Below are 13,970 nucleotides of genomic sequence, written 5' to 3'. Positions count from 1 at the left end.
GACGTATTATTATTTTTAATTATTCCTAAAACTTGATTTTTGTAAACTAAGGAAAGACCGAGGCATTGCTCATATATGAACAGACAATCATCAATTGTTCTCTTTATCTATACTAAATCATTAACTGCTCCTTTTCCGTTGTTTACAGTAAATCAATAACTGCTCCCATTGTTTACAATAAATCACCTTTACAATGACTAGTGTCATATCAAATGTCCTGCTCCCATTGTTTACAGTAAAACACCTTCACAATGACTAGTGTCATATCAAATGTCCTGCTCCCATTCGTCCTTGCCCTTCTCCTTATCCACGTGTTGACTACGGCTAGCAATGTCAAGGTCATGTCCATCAACGCAATTCACGCGCAAGAGGACAACGACAGTGGAACAGCACTCAACTGCGGTACAGTTGTTTTTTTTTCGCTTTTTTTTTTAAAATTATCTTTTTAATTTTAAATTTCGAACGAACAATTGGTCGCTATTCATAGATGTGGATTCATGTGACTTCCGCTCTTGCGCTGTAAGTCATTACTGTGGCTTGATAAAAGATTACCCAGATAAAATACGAACAGGTGTAACTGTCCCCGGGGTGGGGGAAAGTTAAGTTCTCTAAGACCAGTCGGTTGACTGGGCAGATGAAGTAGAGTTTACCTGTTTCTCTGACCATAGACTATGCAAAGATATTTGTTGTATTCTTTGTTGTTGTGGGTTAGCTTTCATACAGGAACACGAGCAACAGTGGCAACTTGAAATGACAACTTTATTTACACTATGTACAGATAAATCCGTGGTACATCCATATTTGAAGATCAACTGATATAGGTACAAATAATAATCACGACTCCAAGTCATGGAGACATCTTACATTCACTGCCATCGTTCCAGTCCCAAGTCCTAGCACACAACACCCGTTCACCTTTTGCTCTCCCTTTTATTCACAACTTTCTCTCCCCTTACGTCAATGAGCGATCTCACCCAAAACACGGAAAAACACATGACGATCGCTCAGACAGTCCTTCCGCTAGCCAGGTACTCTTCATTCATGCAAAACACAATATAATAAAGATACATAATAATACAGTCTGTGACAATATTGTTGTCATCACAGTGTCCAACTACCTTAGCCCCCCTTCCCCATTTGCTATAAAATACTTTTTTTTTCACTATCCGCATAATTGCAGCAAAAGGGATTAAACTGAAGCAATTCCGACCGTAATGTCATGTGGTCTTTACTCATACAAAACAGACTTAAAGTAGTCACCACTAACGTCTTCGCTTACGCCCTACTCCCTACTCCTTCCACATTTATTTGCCACTCCCCATGCACAGGTCCCCCTCCCCATGCACAGGTCCACGTCCTCCATCCCCCCACACTCCATCCCCCACACTCCATCCCCCACACTCCATCCCCCACACTCCATCCCCCACACTCCATCCCCCACACTCCATCCCCCACACTCCATCCCCCACACTCCATCCCCCACACTCCATCCCCCACACTCCATCCCCCACACTCCATCCCCCACACTCCATCCCCCACACTCCATCCCCCACACTCCATCCCCCACACTCCATCCCCCACACTCCATCCCCCACACTCCATCCCCCACACTCCATCCCCCACACTCCATCCCCCACACTCCATCCCCCACACTCCATCCCCCACACTCCATCCCCCACACTCCATCCCCCACACTCCATCCCCCACACTCCATCCCCCACACTCCATCCCCCACACTCCATCCCCCACACTCCATCCCCCACACTCCATCCCCCACACTCCATCCCCCACACTCCATCCCCCACACTCCATCCCCCCACACTCCATCCCCCCACACTCCATCCCCCCACACTCCATCCCCCCACACTCCATCCCCCCCCACACTCCATCCCCCCCACACTCCATCCCCCCCCACACTCCATCCCCCCCACACTCCATCCCCCCCCACACTCCATCCCCCCCCCACACTCCATCCCCCCCACACTCCATCCCCCCCACACTCCATCCCCCCCCACACTCCATCCCCCCCACACTCCATCCCCCCCACACTCCATCCCCCCCACACTCCATCCCCCCCACACTCCATCCCCCCCACACTCCATCCCCCCCACACTCCATCCCCCCCCCACACTCCATCCCCCCCACACTCCATCCCCCCCACACTCCATCCCCCCCACACTCCATCCCCCCCACACTCCATCCCCCCCACACTCCATCCCCCCACACTCCATCCCCCCCACACTCCATCCCCCCCACACTCCATCCCCCCCACACTCCATCCCCCCCACACTCCATCCCCCCCACACTCCATCCCCCCCACACTCCATCCCCCCCACACTCCATCCCCCCCACACTCCATCCCCCCCACACTCCATCCCCCCCACACTCCATCCCCCCACACTCCATCCCCCCCACACTCCATCCCCCCCACACTCCATCCCCCCCACACTCCATCCCCCCCACACTCCATCCCCCCCCCACACTCCATCCCCCCCACACTCCATCCCCCCCACACTCCATCCCCCCACACTCCATCCCCCCCCACACTCCATCCCCCCCCACACTCCATCCCCCCCCCACACTCCATCCCCCCCCCACACTCCATCCCCCCCCCCACACTCCATCCCCCCCACACTCCATCCCCCCCACACTCCATCCCCCCCCCACACTCCATCCCCCCCCACACTCCATCCCCCCCCACACTCCATCCCCCCCCCACACTCCCATCCCCCCCCCCCACACTCCATCCCCCCCCACACTCCATCCCCCCCCACACTCCATCCCCCCCCACACTCCATCCCCCCCACACTCCATCCCCCCCCACACTCCATCCCCCCCACACTCCATCCCCCCCCCCACACTCCATCCCCCCCACACTCCATCCCCCCCCCCACACTCCATCCCCCCCCACACTCCATCCCCCCCACACTCCATCCCCCCCACACTCCATCCCCCCCACACTCCATCCCCCCCACACTCCATCCCCCCACACTCCATCCCCCCACACTCCATCCCCCCACACTCCATCCCCCCACACTCCATCCCCCCACACTCCATCCCCCCACACTCCATCCCCCACACTCCATCCCCCACACTCCATCCCCCCACACTCCATCCCCCCACACTCCATCCCCCACACTCCATCCCCCCACACTCCATCCCCCCACACTCCATCCCCCCACACTCCATCCACCCACACTCCATCCACCCACACTCCATCCACCCACACTCCATCCCCCCACACTCCATCCCCCACACTCCATCCCCCACACTCCATCCCCCCACACTCCATCCCCCCACACTCCATCCCCCACACTCCATCCCCCCCACACTTCATCCCCCACACTTCATCCCCCACACTCAATCCCCCAACACTCTCAATCCCCCAACACTCTCAATCCCCCAACACTCCGTCCCCCCACACTCCATTTCTCACTCTATCCCCCTACACTTCATCTCCCACACTCCATCCCCACACTCCATCCCCCACACTCCATCTCCCCACATACCACTCTCCATACACTCCATACCGCCCCCCCCCCCCACTCACTTCATCCCCCACACATTTCATCCCACAACACTCCATCCCCACACATTCCTTTTCCCCACATTCCATCCCCCACATTCCATCCCCCGCACTCCATCCCTCACACTTATCCCCCCATTAATCCCACTAAATGTTTGTTTGTATTACAGGGCATGAGGAGCTAAACATCACCTGGACGCCCAAAGATTTCTGTCCGGATCTGCATATTACTTTCCGTATCCATTACAGAGTTCGTAAGTCAAAGCTACACAATCACGTGGATAGCTACACGCTTTAGTATCAGGGATTGACATTTACAACCTCCACAATTATCTTTTTCTTTGAATGCCAATTTCTGTTTATATATATATATATATATATATATATATATATATATATATATATATATATATATATATATATATATATATATATATATACCTATATATATATATATATATATATATATATATATATATATATACCTGTACATACATGCACGTAAATATACTGATATACTGATACACATGCACATTCACATTCGCATAGAACATAACTAAAGATGGGTTATCATAGTGTCATAGATCAAAGCATAGTAATTATTAGCTATCCCTCATATCTTAGTTACCTTAACAACCCCCTATAACCATAGTCCTATTAAGGAAACAACAAACTCTTCATCTTACATTAAATCTACAGAAAGAAAATAGAACCTTACATTAAGTCATTAAGGCTACAGTGAAACCCCAACATACGGTTAAAATACAGTAAAATCCCAATTCAGGTATGAACAACAGTAATAAAAAAAACAAAATTTTAGCTAATTTTAAAACTCTAAAAACGTGTTTGGTTACATTAAAATTTCTGATATTCAAGCTACAGTAAAAAAAGAAAAAACTATATTTTAACTAGATTAACTGTCTACCACACCTTTAAACTACGGTAAAACCACACATTTTCCAGCCCACTACATAGACGGCGGCTTCATCAATGCCAGCATTCACTACCACGCCGACCCCAACCCTATAGTGGAATACGCTGACGACTTCGATTGTGAAATGATGCAACAATTTGGCCTAGGCTGTCCCATTAGCAACAAGGGTATGATATAAACTATACGTTATCTGCTTGCCAGTTAAAAACAAGCTAAAAGAAAACTAAAAACTTTAGACTGTAAAATAAAATATTTAAGCATTTAATTTCACAACAATTATTTTAAGTGAATCATTTATTTAATTATTATAATTTCAATTTCAGCTGTTTTTACGCTGACTAAAACATTTGAGGACATCGGCCAACTTAAACCTTACTTTGTGAGTAGCTTTTGCCGATTTGTTATTGGTAATTAAGCCAATATTCATTAAGTAATTCAGCTACCAGCCATATTTGATTTAGACGGTTTTAAAGTTGGAACATGGCAGTGTATTTGGCAGCAGAGCAAAAAAAAAAAAGAAAAAAAGAAAAAAAAAAAATATCTCAAACCCAGACTAAAATCAGGCTAAATATCCCAGGTATTAACTTTATTTTAGTATAAATTAAAAAAAAAACACCAGTTTTACTCTTTGGAGGCAATTTCTTTAATGAATTATTCTCAAATTACGAATTACCTCCCCTGTTAGCAGTAGAATACAACACATCTTAGTATCTAACTACTGCTTACATACAACCTGTTTCTCCTATCCTCAGGGCTCCTACGATGTTCTCATCCAAGTCTGGAACCAGGACAACCTACCATTGCTATGTGTCAACATCAGCCTAGTTATACTTAAATGTGGTGAACGATTGGACAATTTTTACTAACTCAAGCTAAATTTCTGTTTGTGAAAAAAAAATCCTATTCAAATTGGCTTACATTAAATAAAAACTATTTTTTTAAATAATATTAAGCAAACTACTAAGAGGTAATGTTCGATAAAAACTCAACAAGGACCTGGCTTAATGATCAATGATGTCTTGCATAGGTGTTGGGTGACAATTTCATGTTTTTAAACTCGTCACAAATTTATGATGTAGGGGAAACAACAATGATATATTTTAAAAATAATCTAATAGCGTGGTTTTATTCTTTCCCTTTGATATATATATATATAATGTATTTACGTATTCATTATTATTTGTTCTTTTTTTACACAAATATATGATTCTGCATTGCTACACTTATCATTAACATAAAGAATTAGGTAAATACATGCAACTGATGGAGAAAAATATCCCAAGTATACATGTGTACCTAATCTCGATAATGTCCTAGAATAGAAAATAGTAATGTGCCTCTCGTTCAATGTTCTGAAATCAAAGACCTCGAGATATAATAAAAAGCTTTAGTTATACCTCAATTAGTCTAGTGAGCTTTTTCCCCACAAACTTTGTTTTACATGTTTTAGAGCTAATATGTTGGGGGCGTGATTCAATGCTTTTAATCTAATAGAACTATAGCAATGTAAACTAGTGATCGACGTTTTTGATCGAATTAAATAAGGATGATTAGAATGGAATGGTAAAAATGTTAATAAAAATGATAATAAAGGTAACATAATAACACTTTTATGGTAGCACAAGAATAAAGTTAGATTTTTAACTTTATCTCTAATATATTCAAATTTTGTTCATTAAAGAATGACTTTATTCTAAATAGGGTTTGCTTAAATGAATTTTCATTTACTAATTGTAAGTCCAATAAAAAACTACTATTAACAATGCTCATTACACGTTTATTTTTTATCACATCATTTTTTTAAAGACAGAGATATTGAGTTATACGCAACCGATGTATCTTAGACACAACACAGTCAGCTTAACTGTTTGTAAAAGCTGGAGTATATAAATTAAATATAATTTTAACTGCAATTTAATTTTTAAAAATCCACGTTTTAAAAATGTCTATTTATTAATTAAATTAATTTTAAAGTGGTCATGGGAGGGGTTCAAACCTTTTTCCTTATGTATAAAATCATATATATATATATATATATATATATATATATATATATATATATATATATATATATATATATATATGTAGGGGTAGGGGTCCATGGAAGGCCCCCTTAACCCCCGTGCCTAGGCCACTAATACAAGGAGCAGTTAATACAGTCTACATCAAAAATTGCTAAAAATGCTACCAACTGAGTAAAATTAAAAAGCGGGTGAAGTAGCGTCATTCAACGCCTAATGTGACTGCAGATTAGAAAGCGAGAGGATTTATCTGGTCTAATTTAAAACAAGTGGGCCGCTGTGTACTAAGCTGAAATTAACACACAATGAACATGAACATGAACAGTGGCGTAGCCAGGATCGTCTCAAGGGGGGGGGGGGGGTTCCAAATTTTACCCTGGGACAAACTTTCGATTTGCACCCCCCCCCCACCCTAAAACTTTTGATTTGCACCCCCCCCCCCCCTCAAACTTGATTTGCACCCCCCCCCCCCCCTCAAACTTTCGATTTGCACCCCCCCTCATACTTTTTATATATACCGAGGGGTCTATGGGTGGGGGGTTATGACCCCCTTAACCCCCCCCCCCCTACCTACGCCACTGAACATGAACATAATCAGCCTACCGAAGTTTTAAACTTATTTTTTTACCCTTTCCAAGGTAAGATTTATTTTAAGGGAAATAACTCTGGCAATTGTATTTTGAAACCGTTAACTTCCCTTTGACCGATGTTAGAAATAGTTTTTTTAAAAATTTATTTCCTATTTCCAAACTGTGTTTATTAGTCATAAATTTCACTGGTACATAACTTAAACATTGCTGCAAAATAGCAAAGTAATATTCAAAGTATGTATTTCTTTAACCCATAGAGATAAAAAAGAGAAAATAGTAAATATTTTGTAGATTGATTACGCTTTACAATATTGACACCTTTTTGAGGAAGCATCCTGGGCGAGCCTATTCGATCAAAATCATTTAAATGTTTATTTTTGTTAACGGATGGCCATAATCAAAAGCCACTTCCTGTTACTCATACAAACAAGGGGAACTGCGCATGATCATGACTAACCGGATACCGTCTGCTGCAGAAAGTTAGCGGGAAACGTGCTCTACAAAAAAATATAAACTAATTATCTTTCTTTTTTCTCTTTACCTGCGGTATAATTTACTATTTTTGAAAATGTGTTTAAGGGTCATCCTTAAAAGAAGTCACGCTTTCTTTGACGATCACCCCTGCCCCCCCCTCCCCCCCCCCCCCATCGATTTTTTTCTTCTAAAATCTCAACTGCTTACTGTCAACATAGAATATTTTAATCAACGTCTATTACAATTTCTTAAAAACGTTTTCTAAAACGCGAAATAACTTCATTTTCTAACACTACTTTTAAAAATTATTTAGTGTGATGATTCCCCCCCCCCCCAATCCCCTCATCACACACAAGTGCAGTTTCTTCCAGACTTTTTTCTCCGGGTAGGGCACTTGAAACTTTCGGGGGGGGGGGGGGGGGGGCGTTGACTTTGTGGAAGAAACTCTGCACGAGTGTGACGTCGTTTATGGACGACCCCTCGCCAATAACTTCTATTCCAGTCTTTGAGTTATACGTTTAATAACTATGGTTTAAAATTGTACATGTGGATTGGTGATTATTGATAAAAGAAAAGACAAAAGACGTCATACAAGCTCACTAGGAAGGTAGGATGGTTGTTTTTATTTTTTTATTTTTTTTATTTTATGATATAAAATTAAAATAGGTGGGTGGGGTGAGAAAGTATAACTGACGCAGCATTCATTTGCTAAACAAAAATTATAGTTTTGGGGAGGGGGTGACGGGGGGAGGGTTGTGAATTGGGCTTCTTTTTTTTTTAAAAATATCTTTGAGGGTTTTTTGTGATGATGTGTGCAGCTTGACTAGGGTGTTTGGATTAACATTGGCTACAACAGCATCACGTGACTTTATGAAGGGCCTCTAATCTGTGAAGCATTCTTTAGACGGAAATATGTTGTACCCATATAAATGTGTAACCTTACCCAGTAGTCATACACGGGTTGTCCATTAGAGACGTTTACACATTTTTGCCGACATTTTAACCATACCATACCCACCACATACCTTCATCATTGCTACACACCGTGACAAAAAAAAGTCAGACTAATCCCCTAAATGACATAACGTTCTACTCAACGCTCCTAATTATGTTCGACAGTATCAGTTAAGAAAGGTTTAAAATAGGTAAACAAAATTTAGTTAAGGAAAGTGTTTGTAAAAAAAGTGATAAGTAGCACACGTTACAGTTTCATTTTTCTTGGGAATTTAAAAAAAAAAATTACTGTGGCGTCACACTTTCTAAAAACCCAAAACACCCCTCCTTCTCTCCTTAGTCGCTCAACGTCATAAACATGCGAACCCCCGCTACCCACTAAGGTAAAGTATGACCTGCTCCCGTTCTGTTTTGAGTCGGAGCTAGGTTTTAGTGGCTTTTGGTAAAGTTAGATGCTAACGGTATCTTCAAGAAGTCGTCCCATTTGTGTGACGCCAAAGCAATTTTTTTTTAAAATATCAGAACAGCTAGGCGAGTACTTGGGCAGGGCGGATAAAAAACGTATTAAACACTTTAAGGTAGTTACTCACGTGTAGGTCACTTGATAGGTAGCAGCACATACAGGTAGGTCATTTATAAGCTGTGTGTACCGGCAAGTCTTGGGATAGAAGCGCATACGGGTAGGTCATTTGACGTATGCACATATAGGTAGGTCATTGGACATCAGGAAATAAAGGTAGGTCATTTGACGTCTGCACATTATATGTAAGTCGTTTGACACCAGCACATATAGCTAGGTCATTTGACATCAGCAAATACAGGTAGGTCATTTGACATCAGCACATATACGTAGGTCATTTGACATCAGCACATATACGTAAGTCATTTGACATCAGCACATATACCTAGGTCATTTGACATCAGCACATATACGTAGGTCATTTGACATCAGCACATATACGTAGGTCATTTGACATCAGCACATATACCTAGGTCATTTGACATCAGCACATATACCTAGGTCATTTGGCAGCAATTAAAGCAGGTCATTTGACATCAGCACATATACATAGATCCTTTAACATCAGCACATATAGCTGACAGCAGAACACAAATGCCACACCAATGAGAGTCATAATACATCAACTCCATATTATATGAGAAATTCCATATGTGATGTTCCACAGTTGACAACTTACCTACATATAACACACGCCACTAAAGCAAACATTAACATTTAGCTAGTTATTTTTATAGTAATTAATGGCTTTAAAAAATGTTAAACTTTAGCGTATGTGATTGGTATCTACGGTAAAATACAAATGGGACAGCTAAAACAAGTTGTTTTTTTTTTTTGGCGACTTGAGCTGATTATAGTTTTGCACGTGGCCTTTTATTGTTGTGAGCAGAACTCACAAATCACGTGATGTTGTGACTTTGTTTATCGAACCTAGTTGCTCCACAATGGCAATTCGTTTGTTGTAGAATTGTAAATAGTCTCGAATACCAAATCGATTACCCCTAAGTTGTTATACATCGTCTGTTGTACCTAATCTATTATTATTTTGCAATGGATCTTTTTCTTCTATATAGGCCTATATTCTATTGTACAAAATCTATTTTTATTCTCTGTGGCATAATATGTTGTATCTATTACCTTGTAGCTGGTTTAATGTACGGAATATATTGTACATTGTCCGTTTTGTATCTAAGCTTGTATCAGTGGCGTCACTAGGTAGGGGGCGGGGGAGTGGGGGTGCATTCCCAAACGGTTGACACAATTTATAGTTGGGTGGTGGAGGGGGGGTGTTGAGAGTGACACTATGACAAAAAATCGTAAAATTTACTGTAAAAACAATTAATGTATTAAATTATGATAACAAAATAGTAGTGGCGAGGGGTGATACCAAGCTGAAAAAAAAGGATTATTATTGGTTGGGGGGAGGGGTTGTCTGGACACCCTCATTAACCGTTTCTATTGACACCAAACGAGTGACGCCAACGATTAATTCCATTATATCGTACCTAGTCTAATATATCAATTCTTTCGTATCAATGCTTCCATGTATAAATTCTCGAGCTGTTTACCGAATACATTTGCTTTAACCTTTACCATGAAATCGATGTTAAAAATTCAGCCTCTTTTGGGTTATACAAACGCATGCGCCCTACCGTGTTTAGCCCATGACGTCAAAAGTCGTACGTTAAAAGACGTAATGATTGTTTGTACAAGAATGCTTTGATCTCTGAACTAAGGGTCGCTCAATAGTGGTTACAGGAACTGTGAAGTCTTGCGCCATCCATGAAAACAATGGCGGTGTGTTTGGTTAAAAGTTAGAGAGTGGGGGATGGGGGGGGGGACTTTAAGTTTATTTTGTCATAATACAAAGTGTATGGTAGGAAATAGCAAAGGCGTAGCGACAAATTCCGGCACCCAGGGCCAATTTCAACTTTGCCCATTCCTCTCCCCCCCCCCCCCCCACTCATTTGTATAGTTATTCACTGTAGCGTAGCCAAAAAGCGTCTCCCATCAATTAGGAAATGTCGGGGGAGGGGGGTGCTTTTTACTAGTCACCGTCCCTTGACGGTTTGTATGTTGGTGTCACACAATTGATGTAGAAATAAGCGCTTAAAGCCAAGTAACGGTATATTTTCTTTTAACTTCGACTGTGTATAATTTAACAATGCGTCTCAAAATGAAATTTTCTTCTTTTATTTTTGTCTACATCTTTCAGCACCCCCCTTAGGTTCGGCGGACAGGGCGTCCACCCCAACCATCCTCCCCAGAGGCGTAGGAGGGGGGTGGGGGTATATATGTCCCCAGGCGCAGACCTTAGGGGGTGCCAAAATGGGTTAGAAAAACTAATTGAAAGTTTGAGGGGGGTGCTAATTGAAAGTTTGAGGGGGGTTGCAAATTGAAAGTTTGAAGGGGGGGGGGGGGGGGGTGGGGTGCAAATTGAAAGTTTGAGGGGGGTGTAAAGTGAAAGTTCGAAGGTGGGGGTTGCAAATTGCCAATTGAAAGTTTGTCCCCGGGCGCCGGGAACGGTCGCTACGCCTCTGACACTCCAATAGCTACGCCTCTGGAAATAGGTTTAAACTGATAGGTCATAGATTGACAAAACCGACTACAAGTAATACTATGCCAGGCATATGACAAGGATGAAGAAAAAAGGGGGAGATTCCAAAAGTGGGCGTAAAACTGATAGTTCGCCAAGGGGCGTCGGAAGGGGTCGCTACACCTCTGGTTATTACACGTGTAGTTAGTGATTGCCTATTTACCAAAATATATTATACGTACAACAAGCTACTCCGCTACTCCCCCCCCCCCCCCCTTCCAAGCGTGACAAACCAACAACTATAACCATCACCGAATCGTACAAATGCTATCCCTACATCAATATTCAACACACATGAACGGAAATACTCCTCATCATCTAGTCAGATGTCCACCCTTCTGTATACCCCCCCCCCCCTCCATACACACACCACTCCGTCTGTATACCTACTCTTATATCCATAAAGCTACACCCCCCCCCCTTTCCACAGACACCCACCTATTCAATTACTTATTCCCTCCTACGTAGCGCCCACGACCACCGCCCCCCCCCCCCCATCTCCAACCACCTCCAATCGACCTACACACCCCCACCAACACCGCCGCCACTGCTTGCATTAGACCACGCGATTTATCTCCCCCTAATTAACTTGTTGCCGTCCAGATGTTTACACTTATCTCCCCTTGTTGATCGCGCGGTGCAATATCTGGCCACCAAAATAAACGCCAAAATCTGGGCGAGATATTAAATTTGGCTCGCGGTAGCCGTGGCAAATGGTCTTGTTATTTTTGGCCCGGCATTGCATTTCTGCTTTTGCTTACGACGCGGTGGAAAATAAAATGCAGCGTTTACGCCAGTTGGTGATGAAGGGTGGGGGGTTGTAGTTTATGTTTGATAGAATTTTAAGTGCTTGTTTTTTTTTTAAATATAGGAATATTATATGGAGAAGTGAAGGGGGGAGGTGGGTGGGGCATATGTATGAAAGTGGTTATGATATTAAATGCTGTGAAGCTAATGCCATCAACATATGTTGATTTCGTTGCATAGTTTCTCAGAGTTTAATCATACGTAGATTATCTTCTGCAAATAAGGTCTCTGTTCTACCTAGATTCTAGGCTTCGTTGTGGTTTTTAAAGAAGAGACCGATATGTCATAGCCAGGGTTTCCATGAATTTTATAGGTCCCGTCTTCCCCATAACTTTCTGCCCCTTACACTATTCATTACTTTTTACATGGTATAAAAAAAAAACTATATGCCACAGCGTATAAGTAGTATAAGTACTCTAGGATTAAATGAGTTTTTTAACTGCCGCAAACGAGTCCACTAATTTAGGGCAATGGGTGTCTAAATCCAGCACAGTCTACAGTACGACATGTTTGATTAGTGCTGGCATTACGGCGTTAGGATTTATAGCGCTGGCAGGGACCATAACTCAGTGTTTCTTTCGGGCATCTCTCCGGGTGGGCAGTTTCAAGTGCAAGTTTCAAGTGCCCCTTTCCCGGAAGTTACAAGTGTACCCCCCCCCCCCCCCCTCGCCTGGAGAAATATGTCTGAGAATATACTCTGACCATTCTGTTAGGGTTTTAAACCAAAAAAAAATCCCTTCCATTCCAGTACCAACTAAGTGGGTAAAGACTCATGTTCAGTATAAGCCATAGTAGACGTCCACTCTTTGCAATGATTTTTCCAGACTTTTTTCTCCGTGGGGGGGGGGGGGGGGGGGGGGGGATTAGCACTTGAAATTTTCAGAGAGGTGGGGGGGGTGGCGGACTATTATTTTACGGGGATGTCGACACTATTAAAAGTATCTGGAAGAAACTGTGACTCTATGGTGCCCCAAAGACCCCAACATGGGTTAAGTGATTATTCATTGTTATTATATAGTGGACATGACTACGATAGGGGGGGTAGATCTAGCTTATATGTATAAATGAAACGACACCCTATCCCTACTTTCTTTACAATTCCATATTTTTTGTGTACCACTGCTTGCTTCAGCATAATTGATTTGTAGATTGAAAACTACCAAACATGAGGAAATAATTATCGGGAGTCATTTAAGTCAATCAGTGTAGGCGTTTAAAACTGTGTTGTTGTAATAATGTAAATAATTTTGTATGAATTTTTCTAATTGGTATTTGTAATCTATGACAAAATTAAATGTGTCCGATTTTTAGCTAATTAGTTATTTCTTTGCTTTGTCACTAATATCGTTCAACGTGTAGTAAATCACAATCCGTTTTGACCAGTAACTACTGTATAAAATATATTTCTCAACCAAGCATAACATTTTAAAACATATAGGTCTATGATTCACGTATAACGGGTACCAATGGCTAATTATCTTCAGAGATAAAGAACACAAAAAAATGTAATTAGTATAGACCGAGGTAATGAACATCCCAGTTTACTAC

The 13,970-nt window shown here is 42.5% G+C and overlaps 1 protein-coding gene across 1 annotated transcript; it reads left to right on the top strand.

Annotated features, from left to right (window-relative positions):
* Window positions 1-241: 241 nt before the first annotated feature.
* On the top strand, window positions 242-6,000 carry LOC131927025 (uncharacterized). The gene is made up of 5 exons (XM_059282682.1): window positions 242-402; window positions 3,697-3,780; window positions 4,490-4,627; window positions 4,784-4,839; window positions 5,213-6,000. The coding sequence occupies exons 1-5, from the start codon at window positions 252-254 to the stop codon at window positions 5,324-5,326; spliced, it is 543 nt and encodes a 180-aa protein (XP_059138665.1). The 5' UTR covers window positions 242-251; the 3' UTR covers window positions 5,327-6,000.
* The last annotated feature ends 7,970 nt before the right edge of the window (window positions 6,001-13,970 follow it).

The sequence above is a fragment of the Physella acuta genome, unplaced genomic scaffold (genome assembly GCF_028476545.2).
Source record: "Physella acuta isolate Inbredline_101_S28 unplaced genomic scaffold, ASM2847654v3 ptg001363l, whole genome shotgun sequence".
NCBI lineage: Eukaryota > Metazoa > Mollusca > Gastropoda > Physidae > Physella > Physella acuta.
Note: the sequence above shows the minus strand (reverse complement) of the source record. Positions and strands in the feature narration are given on the sequence as shown.